General features: G+C 36.1%; 1 protein-coding gene across 1 annotated transcript; it reads right to left on the bottom strand.

Moving 5' to 3' along the window:
* Positions 1–1,942: 1,942 nt before the first annotated feature.
* Positions 1,943–4,378, bottom strand: LOC146394098 (guanylyl cyclase-activating protein 2-like). The gene is made up of 4 exons (XM_084951612.1): positions 4,117–4,378; positions 3,874–4,023; positions 2,984–3,092; positions 1,943–2,862 (listed from the first exon to the last, which is right to left on the bottom strand). The coding sequence occupies exons 1-4, from the start codon at positions 4,321–4,323 to the stop codon at positions 2,735–2,737; spliced, it is 594 nt and encodes a 197-aa protein (XP_084807738.1). The 5' UTR covers positions 4,324–4,378; the 3' UTR covers positions 1,943–2,734.
* Between the last annotated feature and the right edge of the window lie 14,839 nt (positions 4,379–19,217).

The raw sequence follows: 19,217 nt of genomic DNA, 5'->3' as shown, positions 1-19,217 counted from the left end.
CTTCCGGTTTCGGGCAGGTATTGGCGGACATGCGATAGTTCGCGCTGACGTCTATTCCAACATAGGAAGTGTTACGAACAGCTGATCGGATCGGCAAAGCCTGTTTCTGGAATATTATGTTTTTGTTGCTGCAAGCGCTTTTTATGCAATTTTTGCAAAGCTATATGTGGAAGAAAACCGTGACTTAGGACAAGCTGATGGCATAAGATGTAAGTGCAACTCCTCAGGTTTCATACGCAAAAAAAATTATTGCGCTAGCTTACGTGGTTCCAGTTCTACCGGGATTTAAAAATAGTTATGCAAAACGGAGCATGCCCGCTCTGACCGGCTTTAAAGGGTTAAATTAGGTTCTGTACAGAGGTGGGAACAGTAAGTTGCGGTTGCAGCACTTCAGCATCCAGCTAGCCTTACTGAAGAGGAGCTAGCATAAAGGGTGGTAAGTAAATTCAAATGCAACATTTCTGTCAGCTCAACAAACATCAGCAAATACACAAACTGTTAGCCTAACCCTTATGCTTCAGTCCCACACATTAATACAAATGCCTGTCCTAATGAGGACACATATACAATCTTTGTTTTAATTTTTATGTATAAACACAAAAATGACAACACAAAGCAAAGATAAAAACCAGGCTAAAGTGCTATAAAGTGATTCCCACAGTGCACTCTAGAAACATGTACATTTGTGACCTGGTCTATAGTTCAGGGTCTGACTGCTCAGCTGGTTTAGGCATTCACTCAGTTTTAACATCCTTCTGGGCTCTTGGCTTACTTTGTGTTAGTGTAACTTTGTGCATTCGGTCTGTGCAGGTGCTTGTCAAGAGTCGAAGTTGTGTTAGCAGTGTTATACATTTGTTTGTGTCCTGGATGCAGTTTGTGTTTTACCATCTTTAGCATTTAACTAGCACTACAGAAGCAGAAAAAGAGCAGAAGATAATGGATGTTTTAACTGGAGCCATGCAAATACAACCAAACGTAGCCATCTGTTGTGCTGCCTGTAAATACAGTTGCTAAAAGCAAAATACATTTTGCTTTTAGGAAATGTAAATATAATATTGTTTCATTCCCAAAGATAGCAAGAGTTAGCAGATAGAGAGGACAGAAGACAATGATGTAAGATTGTGTTCAAGGTTAAAGTCTTACATGCCTGATATATCTTTGACAATCAGTTAAGGTTAAGAATTGCGTGAAATTCATAGTTTGTGTGAGAATAATGCGTAAGAGTGCAGACTCTAGAATGAGTGTCTTCTCAGTTTTGCAGTTTTGTAGAAAAGATTGAAGCAATGGATTGATTTGGTATCTATTTTGGAAGATCAGGTCAATTCACATACTAAATTAGTTTTTCCATTATCATGTGTAAAATTTAAAACAGAATGTTTTGTGACAACAGCCCAAAAAAGCCACAAGCAGATCCACCTCCTGTTGCGTTACTCCATGGCGCTAGTCATAATGCCTCTGCTAACACACTAAGACCTCCACCAAGGATTCCATACTCATCTCATTCTCCCATCTGCCCTTCTGCCCATCGTGACTCTCTTGGAACTGGACAACTCTCCCTCTCCCGGTTCATTCCCCAGGATACTCTCACGGACACCGCGACCAGGATTCAACAGACTGTGTTCCTCTCGTGTAGCATTCTTTGGCCTCGTTACCTTCCTCGTTTCTCGGCCTTTTGTGAATGTTATAGGTTGGGTCATGTTCTTGAATTTCCGTTTTTGTTCATAAAACCTGTAAATAGTTCTTCTAGTGCATTGAGTCTGCTTTTGGGTCCAACGCTCTCATTTTGACCAGTTCATGACAACTACTTTGCAATTTGTTAATTTCTTCTGTCTCAATAAAGAGTGCCAATCAAAGACAACACTTTAGTATTTAGGATACTTGATTAAAAAAAAAAAAAAATCACACAAATCACAGGTTGTATTTTTTTTATTTTTTACTCTCTCTCTCTCTCTCTCTAGGAGGACTGCAGTTCACCTTTAGATGGCACCATTGATCTTCACAACAAAAACTAGTGGATCTCTGCACACAGAACAGGTTTATACATGTTGGATATATACAGCATGGCAGCATGACTTATTTATCTTATGTTTTTGTTTTTCTTAAAGAAAATAAAATATTTCTGTACTGCACTTTAATTGATATGCACAATAATCATGCAGTTATCAAAAATAAAAATAATTTTTTTTTCAAATGATTCAATAATTACGTCATTATTTACAGCATAAACTTTATAAAAAGAAGGCTGTACTTGTCTCTCTCGCTCTCTATCTCTCTTTATATATATATATGTGTGTGTGTGTGTATGTGTGTGTATGAGTTATTAAAGCTGTTTCAAATTATTTCAAATAATGTATACAGTTTATGAAGAAAGAAAAGAGCATATTATAATGACAGCACCAATGAAGTTGAGGGAAGATGATGGCTGAGGGAGTTAAAGTTAGGCAACATGGTATAGAAAAAAGGTGGACAAACAGAGCTAAACATGCGGCTTTGAGGTTTGTTACCTCTGCATTAAAGTAGGTGGGGCAGAAATACAGAACTATGACTCTAGATCCCATTCTGCAATCCCATAACCATCCAGGAGAGCTCTTATATGTCAAGTATAGAGATTGCTTAGAGAAAAGATATTTTCTACCTTACAGTAAGACCAAAAGTGAATCTAATTCCATTTCATAAACAAGGACCCTTGATAATAGTCAAGATTGTTCTTTCTGGGAAAAGCTGCTTGGACAGTTCAGAAATGTGCACTCTTTCTCCTTTGGTCCATCACCCATCTGGCAGGGTTCATGTCCAGCTTTAACATATTAAGCAGCCAGGGGTCCTGCTGTGCACCTCTAATGAATTCTTCCATGCTCACAGTACCTGTAAAACACAAGAAACAGCAAAACCCGACTCATTTTCTCACATTTTCACCATTTCCACTCTTGTCCTATCTACATTTGCATTCACTGCAAATTAATTATCATGATTAAAAAATGCTCACCATCCCCATCAGTATCAACAGCTGCTAATATTCGATCAACAACCTCATCGACAGTAAGATAGGAATCACTTGTGTTGTCCTTGGAGATTTTCTTAACCCGATAGATGCTCTGGATAAAAACAATGATTTTTATAAAATAAGAAAATATATAAAGTTATGTCTTAGGAATTTTAGTACACATCGTTATGTAAATAAAACAATAATTAAGGCAATAATAATAATAGCAGAAATCAATACGATATTGAACTGAAGATTTGGAAATGAGCAGAATAAGAGACAAAGAAATTAATTTATTAACTGGAAATATTATGGGCATCACATAAATAACAGCATCACCAGAAGCCATTACATTCTTCATCAGAAATAGAAATGTCCAATAGTTAAAATTCATTCTTAAAAAAAATATCTTAAAAATTTTCTTTTTCTCTCTTTCCATTGTCCTTACCTTCTGAAATACAAAAATACAGTATATGAGACTTATCAGGCTAAACATATAACACAGTTTAATTATCACGTATTTAGAGTTGCAGACTACCATAAGTAATTTGAAATGTATATTTGGTGGAGTCACGTTTGGTTAAAAAAAGGTTTGTTGTCTTTTTTTGTACTTATATTCTCAGCACTTACTCTGTTAGGAAATACAGTGAAATCCCAAGGATACAGTGCTTTTAAAGCATTTGCATACTCTCTAAAGCACTTGACAGTAAAAGCAAATATTAGGAACTTTGCTAGGGAAGTACATATCAAAGACCACAGCTTGTTAAGTATATCTAAACGCTATCATAGACAAAATGTAAAAAATAAATACACTGAGATGCATCATTCTGAACATAAAATTTCTATTTTATAAAAAGAAAATATTTTTCCTTTGATTCACATTTAGGACTTACATCGATTATTGACCGTAGTTCATTCCTGTCCACGTATCCATTTCCATCTTTGTCATACACCTTGAATGACCAGCGCAGTTTATGCTCCAGGTCTCCCCGGAAAACAAGATTTAGTGCCGCCACAAACTCAAGGAAATCAATTGTATTGTCCTAAAAGAGAGGTTAGATGAGAACATTTTGGTTACTGTATCACATTTCATGATATGACTGTAAGCCAGGCTGTAGCAGGTTTCATTCTCTCACCCCATTTTTATCAAACGCTCGAAACATGTTCTCTGCATAATCAGAAGCCTCTCCTGTAGCTTCCACACCAAAGAAACGCTTAAACTCATGCAGAAAAAGTAATCCACTTGGGCATTCCAAAACAAACTTTTTGTACATATCCTGAATGATTTTAATGTCTATCTGCTCAGTGCTCTCTGTTTGCTGCGTCTGCCCCATGTCTGTCATGTAATTCAGTCCATAGTCCTGAAACCTTTCTGTACAGCTTCCACGACGAGTTGGACAGACTTAAAATGGACGTCTGACACTCTTAGGTGTTTTTTTTTATAACCCGCTAGAATCACAGAGCTCTACTTTCTTTATGGGGCAGGTGATTAGTGGCCTTGGGATTACTGTGGTATTACGTTGCTAGGGTTTCCTCTTGCTGAGTTAATTAGGTTTGTAGCTAATTGTGGGCCTAGGCCAAACTCAGAAGAGCAACACCAGTGATATTCCAACATTAACATCAAAGGTGTGTGCATTCAGATTGGCATACAGTACACTGGTGTCTGTAAAAAGAACAAAAATAAATCAGCGAATATTAGTGTAATAGCAATAGATGGGAGTTAAATAGCAAGGGACAAAGGACACATCTTGTTTTTTTTTTCAAATGTATTAATTTATAAATAAAGAAATGAAAAAAGAAAGTCAAAAGCTTGCACAATTTGGTTCAATGAGGCAAAAACAATGCAACAAAGAGAAATACAAGCTGAAATGCAATACTAGCCACAATGGGAAGTTTTTTGCAGCTTGAACTTTGGTCATCTGTACTTCCCAAACACAGTGTGCTGTTAAAAATCATGACCAACATTGCTGGTGCTCCTGCCCTTATTTTTGGACTCTGGGCTCAAATTGTTTTCCGAAAACAAACAATTTTCAACCTTTCAAATGTCGTTGTTGAGTGATTTTCAAATAAATAACTTCAAATTTACACTTATTTATCTCTGTAGTCTTTTTCAAACTATAAAAAAATAGTTAGATGTGCTGCTTTGTTACATAAATTCTTTTGCAGATTTGCAGAGCAGTTTAGGTTTTGTCACATTAATTTGCAGACAATAGCAAAACAACGACCCAAAGGAGATCCTTCAAGATATATTATTTTCCTTTTTACTGTTTCAATTATTAACCAAATAGCCAAATCATTTCCAGCAGCAGTCTCAGCTGCAGTTCACGCTTGCACTTTTTATGCGAGAGGAATCACCAAAGGTTTGTTCTAAAGCTCCTATACAGACATATAGCTTCGGCTGACTGTAAAGCTGACTTACGTGTTCATGTAACTGCTGACTGGGTCATGTTCACGTGGCAATCCTTAACCAGTGCTTCTTTTCTATTTAGAAAAAAGAAGCTAAGCAACTAAGATGCTTTAGGTCATCTTATAGATTGCATTAGCACCACAGGCTAGAGAGCCAAATCCTATAGAGTGAAAACATCCCTAAATGTGTCCAAGTTTGCCATTAGTATGTTGCATCATTTTAAGAATAGCTTACAATTATTTGTTTGATGCTTAATAATTCTGTTAAAACATAAGCAATACAAAGCAAGAACTACTTACATAGTTGCTAGGGATTATTTGTAATATTCTGTATCTCTTATTCTCTGTCTTATTATATGTTTTTAAGTAATTCTCCTTTTATTTTGAGTTTTTTCTTTCTCTGTTTTTAGTACTTCTAAGATTGTAAAATATTGTGACAGGGTTGTGGTCTCTGGCTCTACTGCAGTGGAGGGGTGGTATGATAAGATCATGGGATGGTCCTGAGAGGTCGGAGGGGACAGGTGAGATGGAGACAACTAATGAACTCTGCCCCCTTTTAGTGTTTGGACTCGGGAAGGAGGAGTGTGTTGTGTGGGAAAACCTGTTTCCCAGTTGAACATAAGGTGCAGAACCAGTGGATAGTGCTGTTTCAAATTAAAAGTGCTACGACTGACACTCAAACGCTAGTGTGGGTCCTGATCCTTTCACAAACATTTTGTATATTTTCTTTGACTATAGCTACTGAGAAGTATGTCTGAAACCTCAGCGTGAAGTGACTTCTCACTTAAATTGTCATTTTAGGGCCCTGTTAGATGATATTACACACTGTCAGTCAGTTTTTAACTGCAAAGCATGAGCAGTAACTATTGACTTTCTGGAGTTTTTTAAAGTGTACACTATAAAAATTTTGTAATATAAAAGTAGTTTACTGTGTATTTTACAGTTTTGTACTGTTCTTTTAGAATATCATTAAATTTACATAAATAGACTGTGATTTTACATTTCAAATGTAAATTAACGTAAAATCACTGTAAATCTAATAAAACATATTTTTCTTGTTTTTTAAATGTATTTGTCTGTACATATGCATATTTAGATTGTTAAAATACATTCACAAATGTATCATAATTTCACAAATATTTGTCCGTTATTTGAAAGATTGAACTGTTAAATTCAAATGTAATGCTATGGAAAAGTATATAACATGATTCTTGTAAACGTTTTTTACATCAAATAATTATTGTTATTATTGCTATTTAGGGCGATCGTGGCTGAAGACTCTCAGTCGTTGTGTCCTTGGGCAAGACACTTCACCTACCACCTACTGGTGATTGCCAGAGGGGAATTATAAAGTGGAATTGTAAAGCGCTTTGAGGGTCTCAAAAAGCGCTATATGAATGCAATCCATTATTATTTAAACCAACTGTTAACTGTATATTTCTGAACATTTAAGTATTATTATTCATATTGCCGCATTCATTGACCTTGTTTACAGGTAATTTCATTGTTTAATCACATTAAAATGTTCCTAATTTAATTTAATGTTTAAAAGCACTTGAAAAAGGCAAAATCCCATGTAAAATTAGGGCAACAAACTGTATTGTCATTACTGAAAATAACCGTATTTTCATGTGAAAGTTATTTTCTGGTATTATTTTGGCGCCCCAGCTGCCGGAATACTACTGTTTTTTTTAGGATTTCTTTTTTACAGTGTACCCTGAATCATTTCTTCTTCTTCTTCTTCTTCTTGAAATAATAAAAATGTGAATTTTAATTAAAAAGCTTTTCAGAAAAATAAAAATGTTTTTGTATTGTATCTTGAATCCTTTCCAGCATATACAAGCGGACACAAGTCCAGTTGCTTTTCATTTGTATTGCAGGAAAAGTGGCATTGATAAGCAGTGTTTAATCGTGTTTTCAATCACAATGAGGTGGTATTAAATGCATCATCTGCCCAAGATCACTGATGTAACTTGGAATTCCCTTTTTGCTGATGTCTCACTTGTTAGCTGGCAGTTTAACAGTGTGATCCACACTTAAATCCCTGAGATCTGATTAGAGGTTACTCTAGATTATCACACAGGTCCAAAAGAAAACTATGTTCACTTGCTATGTGTAACTGCATGTATCAATCGTCAATCATGATATGTATTTTTGTGTTATGTATTTCTGTCTGTTAACCATAGCAGTTCTCAAAGTTGCAGCAAAAGGTTATTGTATTTTAGTTGTTTTAATGCTCATTTGGACTGCATCAAAAGGGAAGGTTGTAGGAGAAGGAAGACAACCATCCATACAACTTTCTCCATATTTAACATGCTGCTGCCTTTCCATAAATATGTTTTAAATTCAGATCATCACTGCTTCATCGCTGGCTTGAATCTTTAAGAGGTCAGTGGCTTCTTCTTTTGTTGATCTGATTATGTTGTTGTGTTAGACTTTATCTGCAAATCCCTTTTTGCACTGAGATTAGCATACTTCCCCAACGTGCAACAGGGACAGACTCTGGCAGTGACTCTGAAAGTGGATTTCAGTACATGTTATTGTTACACGGGGAATGCAATTTTTAAATTTCTATTTATTTATTGTATTTATTTATTACATTGGCTGTGTTCTTCTTTAATTGTTTTATTTTTTTGTGTAGATAGATTAAGAAATAAAAGTAATCAAAATCCTAATTAAAATTATGCATCCCTAAACTTGCTCCAAACTCTTTGCCATCTTGACTGGAGTTGAAATAATCATTTGTAAATGTAATCTTAGTTATAGAATTAATCACACATTCCCCCCATTTCTTGTGTATGACTTATTATAATTTGGCAGTTGGCTTGCTCAAGGTTTGCTAGACATTCTCAGCAGAGGTTGATATGCCACCACTATGTCTGATGTAATCATGTCAAAGACTTTACTGACTCTCTGTTTTATCCATCCTTCCATTTTCTACCGCTTATCTGGGTTCAGGTCACAGAGACATGCAGTCTAAGGAGAAAAGCTCAGACTCCCCTCACCACAGTCACCTCTTTCAGTTCATCTAAATACATTTTAATGATTCTTGTTGTTGTTCTCTACCAACCACCAGAGGGCGCAGTGCCTCTGTCGCTCCCGTCATGATGTCATTATAACTGAATGAGTAATGGCGCCTAAAGAGTCCTCTCTCTTTTTTCTTTCTTTGTTGTAGAAGCACAGTATGTCAGTAAATGGAAAAGCGTGCCTATGAACAATTTTTATAATTGGAATTTTCATCCCCCTAATTACATATTTGTGCACAACACTTTTTCCCAGGTTCAGTCTGGGATGCTGCTGCATTTGCTCTCCATAAAGAAACTCAAACAAGACTTAAGTCTTGTTTGATTGTTTTCCTTCATCTTTTTCTTCTTCTTAATTTTAGGTTTATTGAGAAGGCAGGTCAATCAAATTAATTAATTAAAATTACACAACAAGCAACCAACAACAGAGTCAAATCTCCAGTCTCTTACTGAAAATACCACCATGTATTCTGCTCTGGCTCACTTTCACTAGCCAAAGGGATATTTAACTTATTAACTGAAAGCTATGACTCTGCTTCTAAGGTCACAAGTCAGTTAAGACTAGGGATGGGTACCGGTATCTGGTGCCATTATGGCACCGGTTCTGACATAAACAGTAGTAACCAGACCGAAAAGCAGCGCACATTTCGGTGCTTTATTTCGGTGCTTTTTTTCCCCTGAGATGTCATACACTTTGGATTCCAGCCAATCATTTTACCTTTGCGAGTGTAGTAGGCGGGCCCAGGTACGTACGTTCTTTTAGAGCAGAGCTACAGATTAAAAATGCCCAAAGTGAAGCGGTCAAAGTCTGGCTGTACTTCACAGCAAAAGATGCAAACTCAGCAGCCTACAACAAGTGCTTTAAGGTGATACTGTGCAACGGAGGTAACTGCTCGAATCTGATGAAACACCTGGTGACACATAGCGTTTTTTTAAAAGCCGAGAAATGCACCGTATTTGATAGCTTGCTGCGAGACCTCACACCAAGCACATCTACTGCGGGTGTGGTGCCTGTTATCGGACCTAGAGTTAGCAACATCCCCCAAAAACCCGAAGAGTAGAGTCCTGGCCCCTAGCCCTGCCAGTGTAGCAGAAATGATGACGGATGATGATGGTAGCAGCAGCCGTTCTTCTCTGCGTGAGTAGCTTAATGTTGTTCGTGTGTAATTTACGTTGAGTAGGCTAACCACGTTATTACATTAATGCATGTAAGGTGAACTAGCAAACACCGTCATAGTTACATGTCTTCTTGTTTGATGACAGATACTCCCTTCACCCTGGCCAAAAAGGCTAAAATGACCAAAGAAAAAGTGGAAAACAGCTAAACATGAGAGGTTTTTGGACAAAGTTTGTTTTTTCCATTGTTTAAGCACTGCTTCCAGCCAAGAGTGATGCCATATATGCCCTATAGCTGCAGAAAAGGCTAACATTTTTATCTTTTTACAAAAAAACAGCTGAACATGAGAAGTTTTTGGACCAACTTTGTGTTTTCCATTCTTTAAGCACCGGTTTGAGCACCGTTTAAGCACCAGCACTGTTTCAAAAGTACCGGTTTGGTACTGGTATCAGATAAAACCTAAACGATACCCATCCCTAGTTAAGACCTGGTAATGAAACTTGGCAAGTTGTTTAAATGAGCAGAACTTTGCACTTTAATCCTCATCAGGGCTTTTATTTGAGGTTTTCTTCATGGTAATAGTGCTTTAATATATGTATGGTAAGTTATTCAGCATGATTTAGAAGCCCTCTAGATATTCGGGAAACACACCGTAAAAAAGTACAAGCACCCTACGGTCTTAAATAGCCACAAGATTATAGATCTAAAGTTAGAAACACAGTTGTGCTCATGTTAAGTGAAGTTTACTGTAAGGATTGTCTGAAAGGATTAAATGAAAGACATCATGGACTATTCTATTTATGTCTTGACGTGGTCCTGCCAATTCCAGTTGTACCATGCACTTCAAAGTATACTCAACTTTTTAATTATTCAGTTTGATGGATATTTAAAATCGATTAGCTTGTGCTACTTTATTTTAAATAAAGCAACAATAACAAAAACCAACAAAACTACAACAAAATGGATAATAAGGTTTTTGCTGCCTTTGACAAGATTATGCTCTTTAATAAAAGATTCTAATCGTGATGTCTGATGAGCATTCCAACATTATTCTTACAAAAACCTTCAATTTGACCACTGTTATATAATGTTTTATTAAATAACAAAATAATTTTTAACAATAACAGAAAACATGTGGTCTGAATTTGTATTATATAAATGTGCTTCTATGCTCTGTACTGACTGATGCTAAAGAAAGGCAAAAATATCAACAAAAAGAAAGAAAGATCAGAACACTTATGTGATTATGTTTCAACCACAATATACTGTAGCATTATAAAGTTAAAGTATTAGGTTTCAGATAGTAATGCATTAGTGTACAACAGTTAGGCCCCACTTTATTGGTTACACCTATACTGTGCTTGAATTTGATGTTTATGATCAACAAAAAAATCGCAAGATAGTAAAAAAGTAAAAAAAAATTTTTTTGTCAGATTGTGTCCACCAGATGGTGACATTGGTTCACTTTTTGAACTACCTGTCCGTACACTTCAGTGTGGATTAAGTACCCCCGATACAGGTTCTGAGACTAAGCACAGAGTGAGTTGTGCATTTACTGATCCATTAATCAGTTTGTGACAATCCAAATGCTTCACGTTCAGAAAAACCTTGAAGAAAAAAAGTTGAATGGATTTGGTTATTAATGTTTCTCATAATGTAAAGGACTGAAAGAAAGTAGCATATACAGTAAATGCTAGTGGGAAGCTGTCCCAAAACACAAAACAATACATCACAACTGACAACACAGGCACAACCCAACAATCAAACTTTGCTCACAATTGAATTGTGGCAGAATTTATAAAATGAATTAAATCTATCTTATTGTCAAATATAGAATCATTCATCATTACTCTTTTCCTGTCATATTTACATATAATATAACATTATCAGAAGAATTTTGTTTTGTCATATACTTAAAACTGCTTAATACCACAGAAGGTGCAAAAAAATGAGTGCAAGAAAAGCATTCATCATTTTTTTGTTCTTTCCATCTGCACAAAACAAGACTCATTTATGATATTGCAGATCCGACAAGGGAGCTGTGCATCACACTGCATGTCTACTAAAGCTTACTTACTTTACAATACACCGTTTCAAATTAAATCCAATGTCTTGCATGATACAGCATTTAAAGTTATAAAACTGCTAAAAGATTGAAATACTAAAGCTCAATTTGATCTTATATCTTTTTCTAAATTAATGGCGCCAGTAATGTCATGAAAGATTGTTTATATTGTATCTCAAATTGTACTGTATTTATTTATTTTTATTTTATGTTTTCTTCTAAGGCTTTTAAACTTTGTTTTCAAATTCATCAAAATGTCGTATTATATTATTATATATATTTGGATAACTGATACACTACAACTCATTTATAACGCTTTTTGTATAATGCTTTAGATAAATTTCAAAATAGGATCGCAGAGTATATAGGGTTGATCAATATTTTTGCGCTCTGCAGGTAAATGTCCACTGGGTGGTGACAAAATATCACTTCAAGTTCGACACCAATGTTCTATTAATCACACCATTTTAATTTATTACTCATATCTTATAAGAGCTTTCTGTACTTGTGAGTGTTACTGCCTCCATCTGTTACCATCTGTCACTATATGGGATGAAAGTCTTTACTTTTTTCTCCCAAAACTGATAATAAAAAAGTTATTTTTTAATATGAATAGATGGATGTTTGTGAGTGTTTAACTGGAACAAAAAATAACCACGATAATGATTTAAAACACATTTTTATCATCACTTTTATAAATAATTGTTAAAGCACAGCACTTATAGGCTCTCTCCAGCCCTTCTCTTTGTGGGTTGTTTAGTGTTTATCTAAATGATTAAAGCAGCAAGAATGCCTTAGAGCTTTTATGAATGATCAGCCACAGAACGTGAGCAAGAAAAGAAGATTGAAGTGATCATTCGTTTTTTGAAGTGATAACAAGAAATCTAAATATTTAAATTCCAAATAACTTGGAGGACACTTCCATTTGAACAAACTTTATTTAAGGCTAATAAACCAAAGCTCAGGTAATCCAGAAAGAGAGGTAGCAGTAAGTCAGAGAAAAATCAAGCAAAGAAACATGGAGGTGTACGAAGGGCAATAAAATGTAAGTGTAAATGTTTTCTGTGGGACTACTTAAGCAACAATGCAAAACAAATCAATGATTGGTCTGGAAGCTTAACATATTTTGGGAAGACATACTGGAAAGTCCAGTGCTATTTGTCCAGCATTACCAATCATTCAGCCTTGCTTCAGCATATCTATCAAGCTTCCCCGTCTGCCCTGATGGAAAGCTATTGTTGACATAAAAGCATCTAGTCCACATTTAGCATAATTGTGTCATGTAAGAAGGCTTTACATTATACTAGAAACTCAGATAGTGAAAAAGGTGACTTCAGTTGCCGATTGAAAGACCCACAGTGGATGTTACCTGTTTCACCAAACAGAGTTCACACAGTACTTTGATGACACAGCTTCTAATTACACAGAATTTTTTTTTCCTCAGCAGCCCTTCTGACATGAAGGTAGAAGGTACACACAAATGTTACTAATGACATTGGTGAAGGTACTGCTCTAATTAGGCTCAGAGCCTTAACTAATGTGAATAATAACAGCTGTGCTTTCTTTGCAAAAATGCCTGCTGTGGAAAAAAAGAAAACGATTTATCATACCTTTGTGCATTACATCCTGCTTAAAGATACTTTTGTTTGTATTATTTTTTTCAAACCTACTATTGAAATTTGAATCCCTTTTCAAAGGTCTGATATAAAGCTCATAAACTGCAGTTTGTGACTAATACTATATTTAGTACAGCCATAAGATAGTTTTGGGGATAGATTTAACTGTTAACATTTGAAGGTTTTCAACAAGTTCGGCTTATCATGCAACTCTTTATTTATTTGCTAAATTTTGGTTGTAAGCAGAGTATATAGGGTATATACAGCATTGCCAGAAAAGTTCCACTTCAGTAAAAGAGCAACCCAAATCCTCTTCCATATTATAAAACTGCAGAGAAGAAAGTTGTAATCCATTTTAATATAATTGTCCTTGAACTGGACATTCTGAAATGAAAAAGAACAGGTGTATAAATCTCCTGGCTTAAAACCTGTGAGGAGGAATCTTGATTATTTTTATGGTTTGCTTTCAATAGAGATTTATGTAGAATTTCCAGTTAATGGCTACTTTCAATTATGCTTGAGAAAAAAAAATCTTCAAGGTCAAACCAGTGTTTTTCCAGACTTTTTCTCACTTGACATCTCATGATGAAAAATCTGTGGAGGTCAACAGTCACCACTGTTTGTGATTAAAAAGAAGAATGGCTCAGATGAAAGGAGGACACATTGATTTTTAATTTCTCTCTGCACAACACTCTGTCAACATATAGTTTTAGTCCATCCTTTGTCTTTTTTAGTTCACACAAATACACACACACATATAAAATATCTCAAGGACAAGGGAAATATCTCTCTAGGTTACCAACAAAGGACTTTGGTTCTTTTGCAAGTTGTTTTGCATTTCTATTTTTAATGTGCTAAAGAGTAAAGTCAAAATTGGTTACAGTGAAACATACTTAATAAACCCAAGACTTATGCTCCCTTACACCACTAATGATTAGAAAATGTCAAATTGTGTATACATCTGTATACATACAGTATTCGAAAGGCCTACAGATTTCGTCGAGATCTTGAGGTAATGGATCAGTTTAATCAATTTACATCTGTGTTTAATGCTGTTATAACATTTTTGAATATGCAGAATGGCTAAAGAAGCGTTTCTTTGTGGTGCAAAAATTAGTTTCAACACAATAATAATTAATTTCTACAATCTATATTTCAAAAAGGAGCTGATTTTTTTTTTAGCCACTAGATCTACTGAAGTTCATTACATAGTTAGGCTTGTACACCATGGATCTCTGCTTCAGGATCAAAGTGTGAATGCTGAAAAATAATCTGGTGTCTACACTTTTTAGTTTAAAAAAAAAAAAAAAATATATATATGTTTGCCCATAGTGCAGTTGTGCTTTGGGTTGAGCACTATAGGAAATTCCGTATTTCATCCCAGAAGTAATGCTGAGCTAAAGAGGGAGAAGCCCTAATACGCTTACAAAAAAGACTACACAAAGACTATTTTTTTAACATTGGTCAGCGCTGACTGTCTCAACATGTTGTTACGTGGATCTTGAGTTTTCTCTCTTTATATTTTTCCCTTGATGCTTAAATATCTGCAAGAATTTTATTCAACTATCTACATTGTTCTTTTGTGGCCTTGGGCGTTTCCACATTGCAAACAGTAGATATCCAAGAAAAAACATCCTTTTCTATGCACCATAATAATTTACAAAAGAAAATGCAATAACAAACGATTTAATCAAGGTCGGATTGTATTGTATATTCCCTGACGGTACTCCCCTCAGTGTCTTTGTATTATTTATACTTTAAAGCTACTTTATGAGTTCTATCTTGCTAGTACTAGGTTGAATCTCTTGTTGCTTTAATTGCCTTAATTCTTTCCCAGCAACATGCTGACAAGTGTATAATACAAAACTTCTGTTTACCCAAAGATGCTCTATTGGATTATGATTTGGTGACTTTTGAGGCAGTGTTTAGCACTGTAAACATACCGCCATGTTCAAGAAAGAATTATAACATAATTTGAACTTTGTGATTGTGCTGCTGAATTATCCTGCTAAACGCAAACATTAAAAAAGGGAGATGTCAGCCATGGTACGAATATACAGTAGCATTTAAATGATCCTCAGTTAGATATGTGCCTCACTGTGCCAATAATTTCCCCCCCACACACCAACATTGCCATAAGCCTGAATGTTAGTATTGATAACGATATTGATAAAATTAAATTTAGACTCCTCAGATGCTCTTTAAAACTTTTATTCTCCAATTTTCATGACCCTGTGCAGTTTGGCCTTAGTTTCCTGTTTTTACCTGGCATCCATTGTGGCATTGTTGTATTAAAATGTCCTCTGGATTTTTCCCTGTAATTTTTAAATTCCAGGAGAAATTCTTTGACTTAAATAGGTTTCACAACCCACAGCAGAGTTAACTGAATAAGGCTGCATTCAGACCACTGTTAGCAGCATTTAAAATGTGTACCCTGCTCATTGTTTCAATGAAGGCACAGTGTTCATATGACAGGGTGAATACAAAATTGTGGGATTGTCCTAAGAAAAAACAACAACACAACAACAAGCTTGTGTTTGACAAAGGAGGATATAATGTGTCAAAGAAGTTCATTCATGAAGAAAATAATTTTAAGTCGAGTTAAATTAAGGTCTCAAAGCAGAATATGAATTACCATTACCTGTGTAACACGGTTTCACAGTTGGTCACTTGAAAGTTAAGAGAGCACTGATTCACTGTTTTCATAATGGCTGGGCTGTACAGCCTGACTGAGAGTTAGCAAAGCCTTCACATAAATGCAGAAATTTCCTTTGTTTGGAATAAAAACATGGCGGCGACATTAAATGTTGCCGTGCTGTCCTGTTTTTGTGACCAGCTGTTGATGTGTTATGTTCTCTCCTACTCTTTCTGTCTCTCTGTTTCGCTAATTCACACTCCCCATGAGCAAATTGTGAAAAGCTGTGAGCCAAATGTAAGTCTTTGCTGATGAGCTAAGCAGTAGAAAAATTATTTTCTGTGTCCAGTTTCTCTTGGTGAGGGAAGCAGGGTGCAGTTACAGAGGATTAAAGGCACAGGGACTTCCAACTTGAGTATGCTTTGACTGTAGTCCTGGATTCATTAATGTAGAACTGACACAACAAAGAAAACTATACAAAGGTAGGGTTTTTTTTCTACCCATTTAAAGTTTTTACACAAGTTTATTAAAGTATATATTTTTTCTGGTCTGCCAATGTTCCTGGGTGTTTGAGTTCTTCCTGTTGTTCTGTTCTTTTTGTCACCTCTGCTTTGCTACGCTGTCAAACTCAATTCTCTCATCACTCTGATCAAATATTCTTCTTTCCTGATAAGCCAGTCAGTCTCTGTTCCCAATTCTTTAAAAGTCAGATTCTCATTCATGCAACCTACCTCCTCCCCATCTCCACCTTACTCTATTCAGAAAGCCTCCATCTTCCAAATGCTTTATTACCAGTGTCTATTCTTGGTTTGGGTCCTGTCCTTAGTTTCCTGTCTGAGATTCTGGAAATGGTCATTTAACAAAACTTGACATTCCTGCATGAAAATTTATGTTTTTTGCACAATTTATTCTCTGTTATATCATTATTATTATTATTTGTGGTATAGCCATAATAAGATTACATACTATAGCTATTTTAATTGTTTCATTACCAGCCTTATTTATAGTTTACATTTTAAAGGTGGAAGAAACATATTCCTAAAACTGATACAGGAAGAATAAATACTTAATTTATGTAAAGGTGGTACAAATACATTTTAGATATACATCACAAATACTTTCCAGTTCCTTTTGGGGCAGCCAGAGGTGATCCCAGACCAGATTAAATATCTCATTCATTGGGTTCTGGATCTATCTTGGAGTTTCCTTCCAGCTAGGAATTACTTGAAAACCTTTAAAGGAGGCACGCAGGAGGCATCATGGGACACCAGATGCCCAAGCCACCTTGACAGGGGAAGACACACAGCAAACGGCTGTGGGTTGGACTCAAACCCAAGCCATCCACTCTCTGCCACATGGTATATGGTCACCCACTCATCCCAGTGAGCTAAACTGGTGCGCTCAGGTGCTTATATTAATGAAGTTATGCTTCCAGTCATTACTAAGTCTCATTACCATAGTTGAAGGTTGTAATGTAGATGGACTAGTGAATTGAAAGCTTTGGCTTTTGGCCCAGATATCGCTTCATCTTGCACCAATCAGCTTGTATACCTCACACTCCACCTTCCCATCACCCAGTAATAAGATCCCAAGATACCAGAGCTCCCTCACTTGTGAAAACAACCCTCGCTCAATCCAGGGACCCCATGCTACCATTTTCTGTCAGTTTTCCATGATTGTATGCCACCTGTAAGAAAGCCTGGTTTTACAGCCTGTCCTCATCAGACACTACAACATATGGGGTTTTGTTTGCTGCCTGTGCTGTGACACACACTGCTCATGGTAAGTCAGACAGGACTTACTTCCAACTGATTTTCAATAGAAACTCAGACAGCATCCCTTAGCATCACACTAAGATGCAGTGGGTGCAAAACCCATCTTCATCCACTGGGATAACCCATTTTAAAGACTGACCTTTGCTGAATAACAACATCTTCACATAACAAAGGACAATGCAAACTTTTCATTCAGGAAAATCCCCGTGGCCACACAAATATTTGCATCATGTGTTTGCATTTTAGACAAGACAATCAAGTCACATGGGCCAGAACCTGTTTGCAATTATGTGGTACATGCAGTTTCTCTGAGATTTTTTAGAGAAAAGAACAAAATCCCTCTGTACATCAGTTTTAGTGCCTTTTTAGCTTTCTGTGGTGTGTTGCCTGTTTCTCTTCTTAAAATGGGCACAAACTGCACATAGTGGAGGAGAGAGAGGTTTGCCCTTTTTACCCCATCATTAACCTTTGTCTCACTTCCCCAGACACAGTGACATGCACTGGTGAGTATCGACCACATGGCTAAGCAGACAGGAAGGATCGGTGTGTGTATGTGTGTGTGTGTGTGTGTGTGTGTGTGTGTGCACCCATTGTGGCTGTCTGTAAATCATGTCCTTTGTGTTTAGGAACAGTGTCTGGGTCAGTGAACGAGGTCACAGACACGGTCCTAATTGAGTTTCCTGGAAATACTGACTATGGAACTCTGCTGTGAAATTTTCAAAAATAGATTAGTAGTTAGATTGGTAGCAGTAGCATTTGTGTGTTTATGTATTATTTAACTGTTATTGTTGTGGTGGTGGTGTCTTGTTTTTTCCGAAATGTTGAAAATATTTGACTTTTTAAAAAAAAGAAATAAACATATATTGTGTATCTGTTGAGAAAATGTTGTTATATTTCATATAGCATCCATATTGATAATGTTTGTGATTTAAATTCTATTTAAAAGTCCCCCAAGCCCTGTCAATTGCCTTGCTTTTAGGAAACTCAAGGCTGTGTGTGTGTGTTTAATCCTGATTATTATTCAGACCAGAACCTTTCTCTTATCTGTTACTGTCCAGAAGCTTAGTAACGCCAAAAGCATTCTTATTTGTAATTACTGCCTTGTGAAATTGTTCTAGAAAGAGCTAAGGAGGGTAAGATTAAAAAAAAGGCAACAACGCAGTAGTACTAGGACTCCAACAGTAAGGTTAGAATGCCAGCGTTATTACCTAAAGAGATAAAAATGTCTCCTTCATTGCTCTTACTTTTATATTACACAATACCAGGTTTAAGATGTGGGAGGGAGATTAAAAAAGTGAACAAAAAAGGGGGAAATAAATGCACTGAGTTCAGATTAGTTCAAATTGAATTTGTTTGTGTGATCTATAAAAGTGAGTATATATAACTCACCACACTACGACTTCTGTGAGTGAAAAGGATGTGAACAACTGCACTATAGTCTGCCTGCATAATTTCCAACTTCGCTTTCCTATCGTTACTACCAGCATAATATTGAGAGAGCAGTGAGCTTAGTGTAATCAGGCGTGCAGCTCTGAGAGGATGCACAGCTAAATGTTAATATCAGCTTGCCAAAGTAAACACATGTTCTTGTTCTCTGGGG

The sequence above is a fragment of the Perissodus microlepis genome, chromosome 1 (genome assembly GCF_051167445.1).
Source record: "Perissodus microlepis isolate ML-2025 ecotype Zambia chromosome 1, ASM5116744v1, whole genome shotgun sequence".
Classification (NCBI taxonomy): Eukaryota; Metazoa; Chordata; class Actinopteri; order Cichliformes; family Cichlidae; genus Perissodus; species Perissodus microlepis.
The sequence above is the reverse complement of the archived record's forward strand: the minus strand, read 5'-3'. Positions and strand labels throughout refer to the sequence as shown.

Bases quoted from the DNA above. Each gene is read 5' to 3' on its own strand.
- LOC146394098 (XM_084951612.1), bottom strand. From the start codon at position 4,323: ATGACAGACATGGGGCAGACGCAGCAAACAGAGAGCACTGAGCAGATA. The intron at 4,024-4,116 runs GTGAGAGAATGA...CCTCTCTTTTAG, and splicing joins GAGCGTTTGATAAAAATGGG to GACAATACAATTGATTTCCT. The intron at 3,093-3,873 runs GTAAGTCCTAAA...GTTTTTATCCAG, and splicing joins AACTACGGTCAATAATCGAT to AGCATCTATCGGGTTAAGAA.